Source organism: Polypterus senegalus, chromosome 12 (assembly GCF_016835505.1).
Source record: "Polypterus senegalus isolate Bchr_013 chromosome 12, ASM1683550v1, whole genome shotgun sequence".
Lineage (NCBI taxonomy): Eukaryota > Metazoa > Chordata > Cladistia > Polypteriformes > Polypteridae > Polypterus > Polypterus senegalus.
In genome coordinates, this window is record NC_053165.1 from 105,305,250 (window position 1) to 105,329,502 (window position 24,253).

At 37.1% G+C, this 24,253-nt stretch overlaps 1 protein-coding gene across 2 annotated transcripts in view; it reads left to right on the plus strand.

The window, feature by feature from the left end:
- LOC120541465 (CTD small phosphatase-like protein 2) overlaps window positions 1–24,253 on the plus strand; it is an 88,978-nt gene that overhangs the window by 38,241 nt on the left and 26,484 nt on the right. For both annotated transcript variants that reach the window (XM_039773122.1, XM_039773121.1), the window contains 4 exons: window positions 14,664–14,802; window positions 15,669–15,818; window positions 16,243–16,452; window positions 22,305–22,395. In XM_039773122.1, coding sequence (XP_039629056.1) covers window positions 14,664–14,802; window positions 15,669–15,818; window positions 16,243–16,452; window positions 22,305–22,395 — 590 coding nt within the window. The remainder of the gene's footprint in view (window positions 1–14,663; window positions 14,803–15,668; window positions 15,819–16,242; window positions 16,453–22,304; window positions 22,396–24,253) is intronic.

Below are 24,253 nucleotides of genomic sequence, written 5' to 3' on the forward strand. Positions count from 1 at the left end.
TTCATTGTTCTTGGGCCTTAGGTTTAACTCTTTTTCTACTAATTGAGAATTCATGGAAGAATGCCAGTTACAGCACTGCTATATAGTAAGTAGTTTTCTTATTTTCCTTCTGAAGCAATGAAAAGATTTATTATACATGCTACTGCTTCGCATTAAAAAAAAACTATTCTGCAAGCTATTTTGTGACAAATGTTAGATCTGGAGTATTTTTGCCTTCTCGCCTGCAGCTTTCCCCCCCGAAAATTGTTTTTGGGTGATCACTTTTTTAATTGATTCTAACAAAATGTAGAAAATTAAATAGTTAGTTTTTTTAATGGTAAAATAACACATACTTCTTGCACCAGACCAAACACCCCCACCAGCACCTCATTCCTGTGAGGAATAGTTCATATGAAAAGAATAGGTAAGAATAAGGGAATAGCCAGAATGAGGGAAGGAGCAGATGCATCCCGATCCAGATATGCATCATGAGTCACAAAGGCTTCCTAAAATTACGTAAATGAAGGATAAGACTGAAAAGTGATAAGCTATGTATTGTGACTCTGGCCTTACTGACATTGGATCTGCAGAGCTAGGAGTTAAATAAGAACCAGGTTGTAAAAAGGTGACATAGAGGTTAGAAGAGAGAGTCCTGGGAATTTTCAATAAAAGAGTCATAAATGAAGGATGAGAAGGAAAAGATGTTGGAGGTGGCAAAACAAATATATGAAGCAAAATGATATAAGGCAGGTAAAACACTAGCATACAGCAATATGTCACTAACACATACAAGCAGTCATCTGCAAAGAACTAGCAAAACGATGTCCATCCTTCTCACTGAGGCATAACATGAACAGCTAGTTAGTTGTCCAATGCGATACTTGTTGCTTACTATTTGTAATACCAGAGACCAGGAGGTAGGAGGGCTGGACCAGTGGGGCTTTTGCTAAAAAGCACAGAGGAAAGGTTGAAAATATTAAAAGATCCTCAAGTCACCGTTAACCCCCCCCCGCTGGACCCTTTTTAATTGAATTTCTTTTAATCCATAAAATATAACTCAATTAAGTGAAATTAACAAGACAAGTATGTTTTATGTTTCAAAGACACTCCATGAAAATTAATAGTAATAGTGCCACATGGTTACAGAACCTCATGTAAAGTGATTGTTTACATATATCTTTCTATTATAAAAAAAAAAAAACTTGCAATGAGACGTGATCTTCTGAAGAGAGACAGAGAGACACTTCAGAGAGGCAGAGACACTTTCACTTCCCACGACACAGTCAAATCATGTTATACTGACATCAATTGGAAGCATGTTCCCGTGAGATGGTGACCTAGGCAAGGAAAGTAATAATCAGCTAGGAGCAAGTGTAACTGAAAACCTTGCAGGTCCAAATGGGGTCAGAAATAAAAGACAAAGAGTAAGAGACACAGTAGAACTTCATAAAGACGTTCAAAAACGTTGGCACCATAAACCTGCAGAGCAGGTTACAGATTATGAAAGCAGTGGAATTCGAAAAGGCTCAAAAAAAACCTTGGCGCGAAACACACACACAAAGCAAATTCAAAAATATGACAGTACTAAAATTCAAAAGTGTCAAAAAAAAGAGAGTACAGATCACATTTGCGCAAACAAATGGAAATAATTACTAGGTGAAATAACATAACGGCAAAAAGAGATTGAATATATGGACATATATGGACATGGATGATATGTCGGAAGTATGTAGATATTATAAGGCTTTAAAGTTTAAGTCGGAGACTTGTAGATCATCTAATTTGTGTTGCCATCAGGGAAAAGTACTGCTCCTTCCCAATGAAGAGGTGTTTCCACAAGAATTAAAAGGTTTGTTGTTTGGTGAAAGTGAAATCCACAAACACTACAAGCAAAATATACGCATCTACTATAATCTTTTTACGTTAGCATCATTCAATGCACAAAACATTGATTTGCACAATAATGGACCATGCACTATGAGAATCTTGTCTTCCCGCAACAATTACAGCCACGACAAGTTTAATTTAGAAAAAAAAACACAATTTGGTCAGGTGTATATTTATGATCAAATAGAATCGAAAGAGTTTAACGATCCGAAGTAATAGAAATTATACAGCCAATAATGGATACAAATCCATATGTCCAAAAGTATCGCACTTTACATGAAATTTATCATCAAAATACAAAGAAATTTTCTTGGATCTCTATATGTATCCGAATGATCACAGTAGCATTTATAATAAACCCACATGTGACAAATTGTCAGTGAGAACAATTTCAAAAGACGGGGATATCCAAGACAGAGTAGATATTCGTGTATATCCAAAAGGAAAGCATGATTTGTCATTTATGTCAAATACATCGCCACATACCGACCCTTTACTCTTTGCTTTGCTTTTCCCAGAAGGCAAAACAGGATGGTCATACAATATGAAACAAATGCATTCAGAAAAATGAAAAACACCCACACAATATTTCTGTTCAAAATTAGCAATATGTTTCCATTTATTTAACCCACTTCTATCATCTCCACGTGTATCGCAACATTACATTATTAACGTGTATGTAAAAGTTGCAGCTAATCATGTCTTCTTAATTAAATTGAATCAAGCAAAACTTAGAACGCTATGCAAGGTCTCATTGATCACGTTCAAAATTCAAATATCAGTAGTTCAGACAAATTCAAAATAGGTAAAGCAGTAATATTACCATCATCATATCAAGGTAGTCCAGCAGCATTGCAACAGTTATATCATGATGCAATGGCAATATCCAGAACAATTGGTCGGCCAGATTTATTTATTATAATGACGTGCAGTCCGCAATGACCAGAAATCCGCAGTTTCTTGAGAACAGTGCCACCAGCTACATCGGCTCTGGATATTCCCACTTCCGTAAGTAGATTGTTTTATCAGAAAGTTTATTTTTATTGAATGAGCTCCAAACTGTGTTCGGCAAAAAGGAGATCTTGATATGCCATTCGTATTAAAACATTTACAGTTTCCCGTGAGAATAGCTTCTTGCAGTGACAATTAACAAATCGCAAGGACAAACATTTGAAAATGTCAGTTTATTTATAAGGGACAAAGAAACAATATTTACTCACGGGCACTTATACATTACGTTGTCACAATGTAAGTCTAAACACAGAATCAAAATTTAATGCGATCTTGAAAAAAATTTCATTCCAAATATTGTTTTTACTGGAGTTTTAAAATAAAAAGTGAACATACTGCATATATAACAATTCCCGTGGGGAAAAAAAACACTTTATATTGTATTTCCACAGGACCAAACCCGGGGTTGGCGAGTAAAGCGAGCAGGGGGTGGAGCCTGCTAGTAATACAAAAGGAAATACAGAGTTTAGTTTAGAATTGCATTAATATGTTCTTGCCAAGGTCTTAAAAAAAAAAAAAAATCCTAAACAGGTCTTCATAAAGTGAAATTGATTTTTTCTGTTTTACCTGCTATTCTAGAGCATTTCAATCTGAGATGTTCTCACTTAACATGTCAGAAAAAAAAAAATTGTGAGCCTTCAATTACTAGTATACAAAGTACCACTAGTGGAGTTATTTTTTATGTTTTTCACATATCCTTCAAAAATGAATCCAGGAAATCTCTGCCAATTTGCTTATCCATTCATCTTATTTTAATTTCTTATTTTGTCTTTTATTTTTCTTCATTATGTAAAGCACTTTGAGCTACTTTTTTGTATGAAAATGTGCTATATAAATGTTGTTATCTATGTAGATTACAACAGTTTGTACCATTTACTTAATGTGCACTGAATATGATTCCATCCTGCAAACCATGTTATAATCTTGCTTTCATGTAATACTGAGCACCAGCAAATGATAACTACCAGTCTACAACAACAAAAAAGTCTAAACTAGCAGAGTTGGGTCCAGTAAGCCATCACAGAGCCAAGCTCAAAATGTTCAGCTAGAACAATCTGGACCATCTGTAATAACATGCTTGATATTATATTCGTAAAGATCATGTCAGGTTTTTTTTTTTTGATATTTCAATATTAAACCATCTTCTTAAAGAGGAACTTTCTGATACTGTGATTAACCAGAATTGCCTGAGATCACTCCAGGGGTGCACTTTTTGCATTAAATTGGTAAAGTCTAGAGATGCTGCTAATTACTTTGTTACTAGAGGGTATGGGCCAGGATTTTTTAAACAAAGTTTCTTACTTGTGCATAATAAAAAGAATGGTCTGCTGGAAGATTGGGTTTGAAATGGAATTGTTTGAATGATGAAAACACATTTTTCAATATCGGGAATCTCTAAAGGTTAGAATCCCAAGTGACTTCCATGAATTAAATGCTGTATGGTAGGATTGGGCAATATGCCAAAAATATTATAATGCTTTATTCTTCTGTGAGTCATTCCATGTAAAATCATCCAATAGCCTACATACTTCAGAGTCAAAAAATTCTGGAAAAATTACCAGGTTGCCCATGTTAGTCAGGAAAAATTGTTCAATTTTTATGATGCAAGATCAATACTTTTCCAGATACAGCCAGTTTACAGAGGGCAGGGTGGGTGTCAATTTTATCTGGCCTTCTTTGGACTTTGAAATTTGATGAAAAAAATCTTAAAAACTAAACCACCGAGCAGGCTTAGACTTTGCTGGTACTTTAATTTGCATAGTATGTGACGAAATTAAAACCTTTGGTCTATAGGAACCTGCACGGTCAAATCAGCACCTTGAAATTGAAGTTGACCAAAATCTCATTTGAGTTTTTGGCTTTGGTATATTTAGGCCTCAGCAACACATATTTGTAACTAAAACAGACATTTGCTTTTTTTTCCTTATTCAGATAATTATGTAGGCTTCCCGAAAAAAGCAGTAAACATACACTTACTTTTATCAGGGTTTGAACAGCAGACCTCTCAAATCCAAAAAAATAATACTGGATTTCTGCACCTTAACAGTATGTGGGAATGTGCAGATAATTTTAAAAATATTTTTCATTTATTCTGCATTGTCCCTTCTTTCTTAAAACACAAACCTTACGTTTTCTTAAGCAAATCTTTCATGTTTATTTTGCACCCTAATCATAGGCTGAATGTGCCCTGTGTCAATAATGGCAATCATTGAGTTTTCAATTAGTAAGCTATCAAAAATGCCAAACTTTTCATATCAAATGATGATGCCTTGTCTCATTTTGCTGAACAGATAATGCAATTCTCCTTGGCCCAAAGAGTACCTGGTACTCTAGAATACCACTGTTACTTCCCTGCAGAAGATGGCAAACTCAAAGTCAGCCAGTTGTCTGGTGAAGACAGTCAATTGACTGTCTGAATATTTGCCACTGAAGCAGCAGCGGAGATACTGCCCTCTCTCAATCACATTCCTGATGGATTTGATGTGTCCCTCACATTAGACCAGCATCCTATTGGAGGCTATGCAGGGTGCATGGATGATAAAAAAAAATGTTGGATTGGTGTGATTCATGGCAAGAGTGAAACAGAATCAGACATTCTGATATGTTTCATGCATCCAAACTATCCTGCGCAGCCTTTCCTTTGGTGACCTAGAGGTCATATTTGTTGGGTCCCATTATATTGTGTCATTGCACTGCTTAGCACACCTACATCGATTAGTTGAAGGCAGTACCATTTTGATCTCAAAGACAAAGATGCCCTACACTCTGCACTTCGGCTGAAACAGAAATGAACAGGGTCACATTCCTGCTGCTGCAATACCAAGATGTTAACATTTTGTTACGACTAGTATTGTATTTAATGATAAATCGAGCAACTGCTGTTCATGTGTTGTGCTTAATGTGCCTTTGGTGATTTATTTTTTCCATTAATCCTATACCTACTTTAGTGAGGAAGAACTTGATGATTATCTTTACTAACAAATGGTGAATTTAATACACAATTAGAATGAAATTTAAAAATGAAAGATTCACATAAGAAATGTTAAGACTTGTTTTTTGAGTAAAAAGGGATCATGTAGGATACAGGAAAATTAATTGTATGACTGGTCTTTCCCACAGTGCATTAAGGTGGTTTGAAAATTAAACCCAAAATGTTTTTTTCACATTTGAGAGGTCTGAATTTTATTTTAAGCACATTATGGCTAGAATTTTAAGTGCATAAATAAAAAGTAATACACACATTAAAAAAAACAAAGGTTAAATACTAAAATGAAGTTCTGTATATAGCTGCAATGCAGTATGATGAAGTATAGCTGTAGAAAGTCCTGTAGATGGCTTGAACACAGTATGGTAATACATAGCTACAAAGAACTAGTATTATCTGTATATTATATGATAAAACAAAGGTCTTTGTGTACAGTCCTTCGGAGCAATCTGATTGGTCAGTTTGGCTTTGGTTTTGCGATGAAAGAGGCTGTACACGTGTGAGACACACGAGGAGTAGTAAAGGCGCCCGCTGAGCGTGCCGTCCTCAGACAGAAAGTTTAAAACCAGACATGAAGTGAAAAAGCCACCTTGAAAAAATAATTATAACAAGCAGGCTTTACATGAACACGTTTGAGAAAGGCAGAGCTGGTGAAGAGAGGTTCAGACACAGGCAAATACAGAGAAAAGGTGCTGAAAGTGCGTGTAGAACAAGAGATTGCAAATAGTTTAAAATGATTCTATTACCTGTCTTTAACAGGTACAGTGGCTAGTAATGTAGTTTTTTTAATGTTTTGTTTTTTACATTTCACTTTACAGCTGGTCTATTGTGCCATAATGCCAGTTACTGTAGTTTATTAACTATTAAGCACCATTCACTTTGGCTCTGTTGCTAGCTAGTTACCTAACCTAACCATTTACATGTGTTTGGCAACGTGTGTGCATGTGTTTGTTCAATTTTGAAATGGCATGGCTAGTTTTGGCTCAATGCGTGTGCATGTTAATTGTGGTTTGACATCTTAAGAAAACTAGCATATTCTTGGCAATGTACAGTGCAGGGATTTGCAGAACATGATGCTGGATTAAAGTAATCCAGTATGTTTATTTTTTTTCTACTTAATACAAAAATGGTATAAATTGTTTTTAAACTGGAACTTGCAGTTTTATGTTTTCTATGGAAAACACTGCACCCTTTGTGAATGAAGACAGAAGAATATGACACATGCTGTACCAGATTAGTGAGAAGTTGTACATTGCCGAAGGTGGCTTTAAAAAGTGTTGCTTGCTTTGATTGGACTCTTAAAATTGCCATTTTAATTCCATTAAAATGTGAAAAATAAAATTAGTGAAATGGGAGTAATTTTCAGTGGTTGTTAATAATAGAACAAACCAGCTGTTATATCATTGTTGTGGTTATCTGTTTAGATTTTAGCATGGAATAAGTTGTAAGTAAACTACCACACTCAAGAGCCACTGCAAAAGAACAAACTCATTTAATGTATTATAAACACCTAAATGACAGTTAACTCAGATGTGTAGCAAAAAATAAACATTAATTTTATTTGCCAGGATATTTCACTATATGATAGCTACAGTACTTGTGAACAAACATTTTGTTGAGTTTACGCAACATTTGAATGAAACATTGAGGCACATATTAAGACTATAAAATAGCACGGATCTTACAGGACCTAACTTCATTAAGAGATAAAAACTTAAGTTCTGAAGCTAGATTCCTTTGGGCACGACTAAAATGTTTACATAACTGAGATAAAACTTTAATGCTAGCCGAAGTCAGTTTACTAAAAAAAAAATCGGTCACATCAGCCTCCTTGACTTAAATGGCCATCAGAAAAATGACTTGCCATGCAACTGGAATTATTGAAGAGTTTAAAGTATTTTATTATTAATTATCTGTATCCTGTTATTTGTGGCACAATTTCCCAAGGGTGATCCAGCTCGTAGGATCCTCATTGTTGAGGAACCGAGTAGCTGGACCAGGCCAAGGGGTCACCCACGTAACACCTGGCTGTGGCATATAGAGGGTCATTTTTGGAGGGTGGGACTGGACCGCATGTCTGTCTGGGGTGTTGCCAACCGGGATCCCGAGTGGTTTCATTGTGTGGTGGGTGTGGCAACACACTGTACCAGTGCATGCTCCCCAACTTGACTTGATCATGTTAAATTCCAGACATAGTCTGGAATAAATTATTTGTGTGCATAGAAACCATTAACATTAGCACTCTTGCTTGAAAGCATTTAAATACTGAATTCATGGATAATAAATGAAAATTCAGTAATGACAAGTGTACAAAGGATATAAAGAAGTGTTGAGCAGAATTTACCTTTTATGGTTAACCAAGTACTGTAAGTGCAGTATCTTTCTGTTTCTTTCCATAGTATGAAAGTGCACATATTTGCAACCCAGTAGTAAAATTTGATGTAAGGTAGTACTATTCTCCCCTGCTTTAGCTCTTTGCAAGATACTTTTTTCCCCATAGCCTTTTTCTGTTTTCCAAATAAAGATACAGCTTAATGCAATAAAAAAATCCCCCTGAAACAAACATACTAGCCTCCGAATAATAATTGTAACAGTGTTAATTCTCCCAACCAATGCAAGATGAAGAGAGAACCATCTATTAACATCTTGGTTGTTTTAAATTGAATTAGAATATTTCTTGATGCCCCCACAGTTTCTTGGATCATGGACTACCTGACTGACCCTCTGACCCTCTCAAACCGCTGTCTGTGTTAGAAATGGTGGTGTGTATCACTTGGGGTACATCAAGAAGTTGTCCTGCTCTCTTCCTGTTAAGCTTCTATACCATAGAATCCAGTATAATACGTGGATGTAAAAAGTCTACACAACCCTGCCAAAACCATAGATTTTGTGTTTTAAAAAAATGAACTCAGAAATGACTCAGAACTTATTCCACCTTTATTGGAAAATTGCAATCTATACAAAGAAGGTGAAAAACCAGAAACTGATCAGTGAAAAAAGAAAAAAAAAATCATACAAAACCTTGTTGCATTAGTGTATGCACCCTTTAATAATTAACAATGTGGCTGCATTCAGATTCAACCAATCAAATAAGTTTCATCTCCAATAGTAGTTAGTATACACCTGATATCAATTAAAGTGGCTCTGATTGAGCTTAGATAAAATTTGGCTGTTCCTGTAGGATTATTCTGATATCCTGTTAGTTGCAACATACTCTAAAAGCCATGTTCCTCAAACTGCTTTTAAAACATGAACAGAATTTCATCACTGAAAGGTATCAGTAACGGACAGTGGTACAAAAAAGTATCCAAAACATTAAACCTCCCACAGAGCACGGTGAAAACAGTCCTCAACAAGTGGAGAAAGTATGGCTCAACAGTGACTCTATCAAGATCAGAACGTCCCTCCAAGATTGATAAGAAGACAATGAGAAAATTGGTCAGGGAGGTCACCAAGAGGTCTACAGCAACATTAGAGGGGCTGAAGGATTTCCTGGCATGTACTGGTTGTTTCCTACATGTTCCAACAATCGGCTGTATTCTTCATATGTCTGAGTTGTGTAGGGTTGCAAGATGAAAGCCTCTTCTCACAAAGAGAAACATCCAAGTCTGGCTACACTTTGTAAAAAGGTATACCCAGGCTTCCACAACCATATGGAAAATGTATTATGTATGATCTGATGAGACCAAGGTTGAACTGTTTGGCCATAATTCCAAAAGGTATGTGTGGTGCAAAAATAACACAGCACATCATCATAAGAACACCATACCCACAGTGAAGCATGGTGGAGGTAGCATATTGCTGTGGGGCTGGTTTTCCTCAGCTAGAACTGGAGCTTTAGTCAAAGTGGATGGAAACATGAATAGCTCCAAGCATCAGTCTATTTTGGCACAAATCCTTCAAGCACCTGCTAGGAAGCTGAAGATTGAAGATGAATATTCTAAAATGTCCCAGCCAGAGCTCAGGCCTTAATCCAATTGAAAATGCGTACGGTGACCTAAAGAGAGCTGTGCACAGGCAATGCCCTTGTAATTTGACAGATCTGGAATTTTTATGCAAGGATGAGTGGGCAAAAATCGGCAAGTCCAGATGTGCCAAACTAAAGGTGGAATAAGTCTGTGATTTTTGGCAGGGGTGTATAGACTTTTTATATCCACTGTACCAGTGCGTCTCATCTACTGAAATTCTCAGATGGCTGATGTATTATAGGGTGCATAGATAAAGGAAATTAATCACAGAACAGGACACCTGTGGAGTACTTTGTTGTACGGTGCAGGGAATACCAGAAAAGAGTTGAGAGGTGGACCTTATTGTGGCAGTCTTGGAGACCACTCACCATTTAGGGTGAGAATGTGGAAATGATGCAGCACTAAAAGAACCTGGGGGTTCACATAAATAGCAAACAAGGCTGTTCAGACAATACAGATACACTGTACAAGAACAGTAACGGTAGACTGTACTTCCTGAGGAAACGTATGCATTAGTTTACTGAAGATTTTTTTACCAGTCCATAGTAGTCACTGTTGTCTCCTTGGAAAGTAACTTGAGTTCAAACTCACAATGTCTGTACAAACTTACCAAGACCTGGACACATTAGAAGTGGTTATGTTAACGAGAATCTGGCAAAATCGGATACCATTATGAAAAATTGCCTCCATTCCCTCCAGGAGAAATCACTTTTAGCCACTGGGTCATTATTACACAGTGTTTAAAGAAGAGCCTCTAGGAATCTTTTCTTTCTGCTGCTATCAGGCAATTCAGTACATCCTCCTGACACCCAAGACTAAATACTTGCACTGTTTAATTTTCTGTTTCTGCACAATATACATTTATTTTACATTTATCTATATTGATTAAATGTATTATTTGTTCTGTGAGTCTGTATCTTTGTTTTTTTGTTTTTGCTGTTGTATTCATCTAAACCTGGGATTAATGAAGGTTAACTAATCTAATCTTTTTTTTTTTACCATTTTTGTTTTGTTATTGCAACTCCTGGATATTTTAACCGTTATGAAATACAGTAGAGTCTCGCTTATCCGACAAAAACGGGCTGGCAGAACGTCGGATAAGAGAAACTATGTTATAATTTTACACACTATGAACCTAATAATCATGTTTTACAACAAAACAGCAGAATTAACTGAAAAAATGAACTTAGTTACAGAATTGTCTGGAGTTAAATATAGTATGTACTGTACTTAAAAAGTTCAGTCCTGTGATGATTTAAAGACATTTTTGACCGTAGTCTGCTTTCCTGACGAGTGCCGTTTCTTCGTTGTCAAGTCTCGCCATCTTTGCAGCATCATTATGTCGATTCCTGTAGCTTCTTCTTGTTGCTCAATGTAATTAATTGCAGTTTCTAGAGCCTTAACTCCGTCATTCATATAGTCAACATCCGTTTGAGCGTATACTGTTTACCACAGCATTGTGACTGCATGTGTGTGTGTTTGTGCTGTGACGTGCAAGTCCCCGTCTTGCACCTGAAAACTCGAAGCTGAGTCTCAGTACTTTTAGCCACACCAGCTTTATTCAGCTTGAAACAGCAACAGCGCGGTTATTTATTTTAGCGGGATCTGGCATTCTCCTATACACGGAAACCGCAGTCAGGCATGGTCGGGGGGAAAGTAACACTGTACCCTGCGCATTTATAATGTTCCTTGTTCCTTGTATCACCCATCAATGGCAGGCGCTTATAGCATGTCTGCGATCTTTTCGGATTGGCCTTTATGGCGAACTGCTACCGCGCTGGGAGTGCTGTGATTGCTTTGGGATGCTTTTCTGAGTGTCATCCAGTTGAATCCCACAAGAGTTTAGAAACTCACTCATACCAGCCATGATTCTTTTCAAAGGTAAAGTGCAAGTTAATTTGCTTTATTTATTTTTACTTCATATTATGTATTAATCATATTTATATGAATAGTTTTGGGTTGTGGAATGAATCATCTGAGTTTCCATTATTTCTTATGGGGAAATTCGCATTGATATACTGTACGAGTGCTTTGAACTGTGTGCACATTTCCAGAATGAATTATGCTCGCAAACCAAGGTTCCACTGTAATTCGCTGCGGTAGAGTCGGGAGCAACAAAAAATAGACTATGCTTACGCTCGCAACTTGCAGTTCTTGTTGCCGATTGATGCATTATTTTTTTTTTTTGCGGTGGGACATCGGATAATACGTAATGTTGGATAAGCGAGACGCTGCTGTAATTATAAATGATGAATATGGATAAGTAATACAAATACAATATCATCTGCACAAAAAGGCACTTTTTGTTCATGTCTTTCCCTTATTATCCATTTAATTTGGTTGCTTTCGTTGAAAAATCGTCAGCACTTTAGGTGGTTGCCACAGTGGATCATCTTTTTCCATATCTTCCTGTCCTCTACATCTTGCTCTGTGACATCCAGCACCTGCATGTCCTCTCTCACCACATCCATAAACCTCCTCTTAGGCCTTCCTGTTTTCCTCTTACATGGTAGCTCTATCCTTAACATCATCTCCAATATGCTCAGCATCTCTCCTCTGCTCATGTCCAAACTAGTGCAATCTCGCCTCTCTGACTTTGTCTCCCAAACGTCTAACTTGAGCTGACCCTCTAATGTACTCAATTCTAATCCTATCCATCCTCGTCACACCCAGTGCAAATCTTAGCATCTTTTAACTCTACCACCTCCAGCTGTGTCTTCTGCTTTCTAGTCAGTGCCACCGTCTCCAACCCATATATATATGGTCTCACTACCATCCTGTAGACCTTCCCTTTCACTCTTGCTGATACCCGTCTGTCACAAATCACCCCGACACTCTTCTCCACCCTGCCTGCACTCTTTTTCACCTCTCTTCCACAATCCTCATTACTCTGTAAAATTATTTCATTTGCATTAATAAGGTAAGTTAAATTTTGCCTAAACTTACTGATTGTAAGGTGAAAGCCTGTAGCTGAATCACTGGATTCTGGTCCACCAATTCAGTTAGACTGCTTTGACTGTGTTCGATCTGTTCTCAGTGTATACGGCAACTCAATGCTGCTCACGCAGCCAAGGTTTCTTTTAAGCATAGAGCAATGTTTTCACTTGGGAAATAGTGTTTGCAAGCTGTAACTTTTCAGTTCAAATTCTTCACTTATGCAGTGCACCATTAAGTTAATAATACATCTGCATAGGTCTGTGAATACTATTGAATAGTATTCTAGTTTTGCCATGTCAGATTCAGCTTCATCTTTGCGTTTTCTGTGCAGTTTAGAGATGGTAGTTTATGAGAAGTAATTACATGAAGACACCTTTTGGTTGAGTTAGGTTGCTGAAATTCCACTTTGATTGACAGCCTTTAAAGGCACTGTGTCTTTCACTAAGTAATATATGGCAGCATCTGTAGTTTCCTCTGTTTTCTAATATCGTGCAACACTTGCAAACTAACCAGTGTTATTTGCTGTGACTCAGCCAGGCTTTTTTACTTACATTTGCCTTTTTTACAATTTATTCTTTGTGAAGTGCTATGTGTTGTCAAAGATGCTCATATTAGTTTTGTTTCCTTGTGACATTATAATTTTAACCTTGAATGTTTTTCATGATACCTCTGCCTGATTAGTGTCCTTGTGGTCAAATCCAAAGTACTGCCAAAAGACATAAGTAGAGTTTTTTCAATACCATGTCACCAACTACCTCCTCCTCTGTTGTACTCATGTTTGCTGAATATATGACATTATCTTGTTCTGTTGCTTCCAAAAGAACATGGTTGACTAGGCTAGTACTTCAAAACAAATAGCAGTGGGACTGATTAAAGATTCTTTTGGTTAGTCAGTCTTACCATGAGTTACACACCTTCATAGTTTTCATTTAGTAGACAGCAGGCAAAACTCCCTACAAATGCTCTCCGTGAATGGAGTTATATGACAAATTACCCATAGTAAAACACAGTTCTCGTATCTGTCCATATTACATTTTAAATTTTAATCCAATTGATTGCACAGGACCAGCTCCTATAGCTAACCGTTTTGGTTTATCGTAGTACATTTTTAGAATGTGCAAAATGGGGGCTGGAGGGACCTGGTGGTTATTCAGTAAGTTACACCTGGAATAGTGTTTTGGTAGTATGTGTTATTCTCTGACTTATTTAAACATACCTATCTTTAATGGATGGCAGACTTCTATTAAAAAACAAACTGAGTAATCCCTTAGGATTGTTCATTTCCTCTTTGTAAGGGATTTAATAGCATCTTCAATTTTGGAGTATCTTGTGAGCTTTATTCTTCCTCTCTGGGTGCAGTGCCCTAATTTGTGACATTTCTGTTTTTATCAAAGATGGGCTTCTCTTTCATTGTGTTCAATTACGTATAAATTCTTATGTATTTATTAAAAATCTTGCACATTTCTTTGTGTTCAGTGACTTAAATTCCAGCTACATTTTGCAGTTCTGCACATGCATTCTGAACCTTCTCCTTCTAATATATTTGAACATAAAAATCTAATTCTCTATAACTGAAAATTTAAATATGATGTTTCTGTTGTAGTGAATAAGTTCTGTTTATAATGGCAACTTTTTGGGCAGAGGTCAAAATCTTCTATATTCCTGGTCAATTCTAGAAAGATCAGTAATCCTTTTTAGAACTATTTCTGAATATTCTGAAGGATTTTTTTAAACATACAGTACTAAAACAAATTTGATATTGTTAAAATTGTTTACCTTTCCATTTTCTTTCTTTGGTATATACATTTAATTGTAGAGGTGCTTAAAAATCTAGATTTTAAACAAAATGTCAAACTTTCTTTTAATTTTTACAAATGATTGTTTTCTATTTTTAGACAGAGCAAGAAAATCCTCCAAAAAAAAGCAGAATTGAGTGTGATTTAGATAGCAACTTAATATCATCAACACCTCAGACTGGTGACTTGCCTAATAAACACCTGTCCAGGGTTAGACGGAAAAGCCCTATCAATGGAGGTAAGATGCACAGAAAGCTCTTTTTTTTTTGTTTTTTGTTTTGAACAGTTACTATAGACATTATTTACATTACACATTTAAGCAATTGGAAATGGAACAAAGAATAGTTCAGAGGATGGAGAAATTGCATCAAATGGTGACCTTCTACCATTAACAGGTCTGTGATACTACCCTGCAAAACTGTCAAAATCGTTTGTGTGCATTCATTTGGACAACTTTGTATGTTAAAGTCCCCATGTCCCCTTTTTCCATTCTCTGCATGCTTGTGCCATCTATTTCATTGTCACTCATAAGGGATAGTTGTGTTTTGTTACTCTCCCACTGGGTTTTCTTTGCTATTAATGGGAATACCTGTGACATTTGCTGGCTGCTTTAAAGCATTAGCTGTTTAAGGATTGACATTCTTCACCTGTTTAGGGAGCCAGTGTCTTGTAGTTTTTGGAAAATCAAATCAGTATATGAATAAATCCTTACTGCTAGTATCCATGATTTACATTAGAACCAATTTACATTTTTTAATAAATATGGTTGTTAACTAGGAGTGCTAAAATCAAAAATGAGGGCTGTTCTACATACTTTTCACATGTTTAGCAGAGAACCAATCTTATGGACATCCAGTTGCGGGATAACTGCTTTGTTCATACTTTTGCCCCAAAAAAGTGCATATTCTATTTATTTATTTCTTTTTTGGAAACCTTAAACAAAAAAAAAAAAATGGTTAACTAAAAGCGTTTAGCATCTCTGTTCTAATGCATCATCGCTAGTTAAGATGATATCAGTCCTTTTTATTTTTAGTTTGGTGCATATTTTTGTATGTCAACATTGATACAAAATTCTAACCCACTTCTTTTTTTGTCTTAATGTAGAAGCCACCAATCACAATACAAACAAACACGTAAAGCCTAACGGAAAGCTAGAAGATCCCGCTGACACAACTGGTAGTCCTCAAAGGACAACGTTGCTGGGAACCATCTTTTCACCTGTGTTTAATTTTTTTTCACCAGCAAACAAAAATGGTAGATGTTTGGTTTTTATTGTTTTTTGCTTTCTCTAACTTATTGATGATGTGATTGATGAACATCTAAAGTATCATGCATGCAGGAAATCAGTGCAGTTTGTAATAAACAAAACTATTTGTCTATTAAATAATAGGTCCTATTTTACATGTATTGCCTAAATCATGAGTTTGAGTTTTTATTCAATGTTTTTAAAATTTGTCTACCACATCCTTATAGTACTGTATACAATTTTAGAATTTACTGTTGCAATGCATTGTGTCATCAAATATGTGCCTATTAATTGTGCCTGTTAATAATGTCATTTAATACCCAGAGCAAATCTGAGACATTCTTTATCTAAATTGCCGCTTTTTTGCTTTTATTGTAATATTTTCAAATTTGCAATATGCCTTTATGTTTTAATTTAAATACTTCTTTATAGGAACCTCAGGTTCCGATTCTCCAGGACAAGCCGTTGAGGCTGAAGAAATTGTTAAACAATTGGATATGGAACAGGTAGAGGAGATGCCTACAAGTACTGCAACCTCTACTGAAGATGTGGCTTACCAGGATATCCCAATTCGTTCCTCTACAGAGAATGGCTCAGAAGAGGGAGAAATTACATCAGATGGTGACCTTCCACCATTAACAGGTATGTGATATTTCCTTTGCTGTACTCTCATTAGTTTGCATTACTTTGGACACGTTGTATTAAAATAAGTTTTCCATGATACTCTTCATCAAACTAAAATGTTATTATTTCAAAGCAATAATGAATATGTGCTGAAATCTTAAGTGTGTTAATACTCCCTGATTGCCAACTACCTCTGACTTTTTCATTTATTTTACTGATCAATAGTTGGTATTGTTAATTAATTTAAAAAAATAAACACCTTTCTTTCTTAAACTGGTGGGATACATGGCACAAATAAATTAAAAATTTCAAATGTTTTTTGACTCTTATAACTGATTGAAGGGTTATGCAAGACCGTTTTTTTTTTTTTTTGGGTACATGCCCAAGGGTACTTAAGTGTTCAATATAGTATGGAAACTGTCAATAAGTAAGTACCAAGGATTTGACAGAAAGGGAAATTTGTACAGTATAAAATAGTACTGGGAAGGAGAAAAAGTCTCAAGTCAAAACTTAACAATGCAGAAAAAATTAACAGCATTACAGCTATGCAATTTTGTAAAAATATATTTTTAACTAAAATTATATTTGTGATTTGAATTAATGATTAATTTATTTTTCTAGCTTGTTCCTTCATGAAAAGTAGCAGATGAAAGGATGGAGCATATAGATCTGTTAATTTTAACATTTAGAACTATTGCATATATTGTCATAATAGAATGAATATATATATATATATATATATATATATATATATATATATATATATATATATAATACACATGCATATTGATATAAACTGCTCAAAAAAATTAAAGGAACACTTTGAAAACACATCAGATCTCAATGGGAAAAAGAAATCCTCCTGAATATCTATACTGATATAGACTGGGTAATGTGTTAGGAATGAAAGGATGCCACATTGTTTGATGGAAATGAAAATGATCAACCTACAGAGCCCTGAATTCAAAGACGCCCAAAAATCAGAGTGAAAAAATTATGTGGCAGGCTAGTCCATTTTGCCAAAATTTAATTGCAGCAACTCAAAATTGTATGCAGCACTTTGTATGGCCCCTGTGTTCTTGTATACATGCCTGACAACATTGGTGCATGCTTCTAATGAGATGACAGATGGTGTTGTGGGGATCTCCTCCCAGATCTGGACCAGGGCATCACTGAGCTCCTGGACAGTCTGAGGTGCAACCTGGTGGCATTGGATGGACCAAAACATAATGTCCCAGAGGTGTTCTATTGGATTTAGGTCAGGAAAGTGTGGTGGCCAGTCAATGGTATCAATTCCTTCATCCTCCAGGAACTGCCTGCATACTCTCACCACATGAGGCCAGGAATTGTCGTGCACCAGGAGCCACTGTACCAGCATAGGGTCTGACAATGGGTCCAAGGATTTCATCCTGATACCTAATGGCAGCCAACGTACCTTTGTCAAGCCTGTAGCGGTCTGTGTGACCCTCCATGGATATGCCTCCCCAGACAATCATTAACCCACCACCAAACTGCTCATGCTGAATGATGTTACAGGCAGCATAATGTTCTCCATGGCTTCTCCAGACCCTTTCACTTCTTTCACGTGCTCAGGGTGAACCCGCTCTCATCTGTAAAAAGCACAGGGCACCAGTGGTGCATCTGCCAATTCTGGTATTCTATGGCGAATGCCAATCGAGCTGCATGCTGCTGGGCAGTGACCTCAGGGCCCAATAGAGGACATGAGGCCCTTGGGTCACCCTCATGAAGTCTTTCTGGTTGTTTGGTCAGAGACATTCACACCAGTGGCCTGCTGGAGGTCATTTTGTAGGGCTCTGGCAGTGCTCATCCTGTTCCTCCTTACCCAAAGGAGCAGATACTGGTCCTGCTGATGGGTTATGGACCTTCTATGGCCCTCTCCAGCTCTCCTAGAGTAACTGCTTGTCTCCTAGAATCTCCTCCATGCCCTTGAGACTGTGCAGGGAGACACAGCAAACCTTCTGGCAATGACACGTATTGATGTGCCATCCTGGAGAAGTTGGACTACCTGTGCAACCTCTGTAGGGTCCAGGTATCGCCTCATGCTACCAGTAGTGACACTGACTGTAGCCAAATGCAAAACTAGTGAAGAAACAGTCAGAAAAGATGAGGAGGGAAAAATGTCAGTGGCCTCCACCTGTTAAACCATTCCTGTTTTGGGGGTCATCTCATTGTTGCCCCTCTAGTGCATCTGTTGTTAATTTCATTAACACCACAGCAGCTGAAACTGATTAACAACCCCCTCTGCTACTTAACTGACCAGATTAATATCCCATAAGTTTCATTGACTTTATGCTATACTCTGATTAAAAAGTGTTCCTTTAATTCTTTTGAGCAGTATATTTTGAAAATCCTGTTGTGAGTCATGTTTTTAATTAGAAAAACAGACTAATGTAGATCATATTCATAGTTGTGCCTGTAGCGGCAAATAGCAATGCTTACAACTGTGTAACAGACTAGATTACTGTTAATAGATGTAGGTTTGCTTTTTATAAAGATTTTAAGGGTGCTAATGAATTTTTGATACAACACTTCATAGATACTATTAACTGTTTAAGCATAAAGGATTGAGCTATCCAAAGTGCGTATCGCATGTAACATTTTAACTTCTAGAATATATCCATTTTTTTTTCCAAGCCAAAAATTTTACAGAGTATCGATTCATGTTTTAAGAATACACACAAATTGCAAAATAACATTCATGTTAAGCAAAATCTTTTTTTTTTTTTTTTTGGACATTTAGCAATTTTAAAAGGAGAATGGCTCTATGTTTGGGTTCACTTTGTCGCACATTTTCCCTGTTCTGTAGACAACTAGACAATTGTAACTGAAAAAAATTCACACTTAAGCTTCCGTATAGTCAAACCATAGTAACAATCTTATTTTGTTATTTTGCAAAAAAAATATTGCATGCTGCTGCTTGATTGAAAATGCCTATGTATGCTTCAATGAGAGAGAATATTGAGCAAGCATATAACATGCAACCAAGTGACAAGAGCTGAGAAGACATTATAGGCATACATTCATCCATCTCCGTACCTAACCCACTTATCCAGGGCAAAGTCAGGGCAGGATTGCGCAAATCAAGAACAATCCCTGGACAGTCCAGTCTGTCACAAGGTGAACACAAGCACTAGGGCCAATTTTGAAATACAGTTCATGCAAGTTTAATCACGTTGAAGTTTAGTGCAGATGTTTTAGCTTGGGCAGAGTGGTAGCACAGAGCTTTAATTCCTGCCTCACAGGGCCAGGGTTAGCATGGAATTTGTATGTTCTCACCATATTTATATGGATTGATTAGTATCAGTAAGTTTCATTGAGTTTACTCTCTCACAAACTTTGTCCTCGGTTCTTTTATCACATCCTCAACAAAAGCATCTTGTAATACATTAAAAAAATTGGATAATTGGTGTATGGTGCACACACACCACAGGTTTTTTTTTTTTTTTTAAATCATGCACACGTCACGCCATGGAAAGTGCAATGTGCAGGTGGCTTGGCTCTTTCAAAAAATTTAAGGTTTTTTTTAAAACTACAATGTTGTGTAATCATTTCAGATTTATTGCTATGTAATTAAGGCTATGTAAAATAAAACCTAATGTAATAGTTAAAAGTAGGTGTCGTTTAGGAAGAAATAATTGCATGATGAAACATCCTTACCTCACGAAAAATGTACCAAGAAACTGTGGTAAAAAAATTTTATTTCACGTTTTATTTTTGTTATCACAAGCATGCCTCAGAAGAACGGCAAGCAAGTTTTCTTAAATCAAAACCTTTACCACTTCAAAGTAGATGTACTCAAGTTCTAAGGCTTTTTTCACAATAGGACCCAAGTACTGAGTTCCATTATAAAATACAGCGGCAGGCTAGTTATTTTATAAAAGGTATAAAATAAGCTAATTAAAGGAACACTTTGGAAACGCATCAGATTTCAGTGGGGGAAAAATCATGCTGGATGTCTATACTGATATGGACTGGGTAATGTGTTAGGAATGAAAGGATGCCACATTGTTTGATGGAAAAATTATCAATCTACAGAGGCCTGAATTCAAAGACACACTGAAAATTTTAAAGTGAAAAAATTATGTGGCTGGCTAGTCCATTTTGCCAAAATTTCATTACAGCAACTCAAAATCGTGCTTGGTAGTTTGTATGGCCTCCACATGCTTGTATGCATACCTGACATCATTGGGGCATACTCCTAATGAGATGACTGATGGTGTCTTGTGGATCTCCTCCCAGATCTGGACCAGGGCATCCCTGAGTTCCTGGACAGTCTGAGGTGCAACCTGGTGGCATCAGATGGACTGAAACATAATGTCCCAGAGGTGTTCTGTTGGTTTTAGATCAAGTGAGCGCGGGGGCCTGTCAATGGTATCAATTCCGTCATCCTCCAGGAACTACCTGCAGACTCTCGCCACATGAGGCCTGGCATTGTCGTGCACCAGGAGGAACCCAGGATCCACTGCACCAGCATAGGGTCTGACAATGTCACGTCTGTCACATGTGCTCAGGGTAAACCTGCTGTCATCTGTGAAAAGCACACGGTGCCAGTGGTGTACCTGCCAATTCTGGTATTCTGTGGCAAATGTAAGTTGAGCACCACAGTGCCGGGCAGTGAGCATAGGGCCCACTAGAGGCCTTCAGGCCACCCTCATGAAGTCTGTTTCTGATTGTTCGGTCAGAGACATTCACAGCAGTGGCCTGCTGGAGGTAATTTTGTAGGGCTCTGGCAGTGCTCATCCTGTTCCTCCATGCCCAGAGGAGGAGATACCAGTCCTGCTGATGGTTTAAGGACCTTCTACGGCCCTGCCCAGATCTCCTAGAGTAACTGCCTGTCTCCTGGAATCTCCTCCATGCCCTTTAGACTGTGCTGGGAGACACAGCAAACCTTCTGGCAATGGCACGTATTGATGTGCCTTCCTGGAGAGTTGGACTACCTGTGCCACCTCTGTAGGGTCCAGGTATGACTTTTTCTACCAGTAGTGACACTGACCATAGCCAAATGCAAAACTAGTGGAAAAAAACAGTCAGAAGAGAAGAGGAGGGAAAAATGTCAGTGGTCTCCACCTGTTAAACCATTCCTGTTTTTGTCGTTGTCTCATTGTTGCCCATCTGTTGCACCTGATGTTAATTTCATTAACACCAAAGCAGCTGAAACTGATTAACAACTCCCTGTGCTACTTAACTGACAAGATCTATATCCCAGAAGTTTCATTGACTTGATGCTATATACTGATTAAAAAGCGTTCCTTTCATTTTTTGAGCAGTATATTTTACCTACAGTGCATTTGCTCTCTGGCAAGTATTTCTTTAAGGGTAAATAGGAAAACTCCATGGGCCACAAAGTTTAGAAATAACTTGTGCATAAGCTAATTAAAATCACATCTCTTAAGGCTTGAAAATTGCATTGTGTCAAATTTTATTTTGAAATTAATCATACAACCCAATTTAACACACTAGTAGTATGGCTATGATTTATTTATCTACTATATAGTTAAAAATCCAGATATGAATTCTTTATATTTTGATGTAATCAGTGTAAAGGTAATGCCTGTAAGCTCTTGCTCATATAAGAAAAACACTTAGAAATAAGTAACCTTCTTTATTCTGGTTCTTATTGCCAAAATTGAAAATGTGGCATAAAAGCTTTATTATTATTCTTTGCTCTTGCTATATTTGCATCACTGACACTTTTGGAAATATTTCATTGAGCTTTATGTTTAAAGCAGTTATTTGTTATATAGATAGATTGATGTTGAACACTCTGTATTGTCTCTTTGTATTGTTATAACTTTTTACTTTTTTTTTTCTTAAGAATGGGGGCTAATTATAACTCTTGTTTATGGTAGCTCCAGGGTCAGTCCAAGACAGTGGCTATTCTGAAGCATCTGCTGCACCTCCCGAAGGAACGTATGAGGAAGATTGGGAGGTTTTTGACCCGTAAGCCAGTGTTTTTCTAGTTTTAAGATATGTTTTAGTTTTTACTTAATTTTTTATTTTATTTTTTCGTTATTATTTTGTTTGTCAACATTTAGCTTTTGTCACATTTAGTTAGTCTTATTTTACTTACAAAAATGTCCACATGGACACAGTTTTGCATTTGTAAAACAGTTTTCTTTATAGTTGTCAAATTGCATGTCATTTGTGTTGTATGTAACAAATTCAGTTTTTTCATGAAAATGTGACAATTTTAGACCTCCAGTATAATCAAAAATGTAAGAATAAAATTAGTGTTCTCTGATGTAATATGTTACTTTAACCTGCAATAAGTTTAAGCAAATGGTTATTTTATTTAAAAAAAACTTTCATTTTTATTTGTGCAGTCTCCCTTTGTAAGCTTTAAGATCACCACAAATATATCATCTCAAATAAAAATCGGGTCTTGAAACCTATAAAATCAGATCCCGACTTATACGCCCGTTCAAAAATACAACAATCCTCCAGTCTCACACCAGTTTGTCAGACAAATTGAATTTTGTTGCAGCAGCGTTGTTACCAATTTCTTTCGCCACTTCAGTGACTTTTAATTTAAAACCAGCTTCATATTTTCTTCTGATTGAATGCTCTATTGTAGATAAGGGATGCACTTATGATAAAGGTATATGAGGGTGTGAGATACAAAAAACACAAAACCATGCAAACATCGCTTCGGAATAGTTTAGATATTACCGTTTGGTCATGTAGGCACAATACATAGAAAAAAAAAAAAGGCAGTGTGCTCCGTGATTACTCTCTCAGGTGGGTATTAGCATATCATAGTCTGTTGGGCCAATAGCGTGAGTTTTCTGCATTCAACTTATACGACCAACATTATAAAATACTGGAAATTATACAGTAAAATTGAGCCCTGACTTATCCGTGGGAGAACTTAAACGCGAGTATATAAAGTATTTCCAGGACTAATCTCTCAAAGACTTCCATGATGTGTGCGGTGAGCGCCACTGGCCTGTAGTCATAAGGGACAATAGGATGTGCCTTCTTTGGAACAGGAACCAAGCAAGATGTTTTCCATAGCACTGGCTTTTTTTTTTAATACTCCAGGCTTAAGTTGAAAATCCTAAGTAGTATGCCACAGAGTTGTGAGGCGCAGACTTTAAGCACCCTTGGGCTGATGCCATCAGGGCCTGCCGCTTTGTCAGAATGAAGTTTGTGTAATTGTTTCACGACTTGGTCTTCTGTAAAGGTGCCGGATGGTCTGGTTGTGTCAGTGTTGTGGATAAAACAGGGGGTGGAGTAGGGTTCAGCTGGTAAGGATGGGGTAGGAGATAATAATTCACCGCACTCTTTCCCCAGTAATGAGTGGTGGGAGAGGGAAAAGTTAGCAGGTGAGGTATTGATGGTGGTGTCCAGGGATACATTGTCGGCCACAGAGGTGTGGAGCTGCAGGGCAGGTTGGACTAAGACATGCTGTCAAACCTACTAAAAAAACTGGTTAAATTCATTTGCCTTTTCTCTGTCACCCCCAGTCCTCTGGCAGCTTGAATTAAAACCAGTAATTGTCCTCATGCCGTTCCAGACCTCTCTGGTGTTCTTCTGCTGCAGCTTTTGTTCCAGCTTTATCCTATAGCTGTCCCTCCCCTCTTTTTTTATTTTAACAGACAACTGTTTCTGTACCCTCTTCACTGCTTCTTTGTCACCTGACCTAAATGCTCTCTTCTTTTCATTCAGAAGAGCTTTAATGTCCTTGGTGATCCATGGTTTGTTAGGGAAGCAGTGTACAGATTTTAAAGGTACAGAGTAGTCTACACAGAAGTTAACGTATTCTGTGACACAGTCAGTGAGACCATCAATGTCCTCC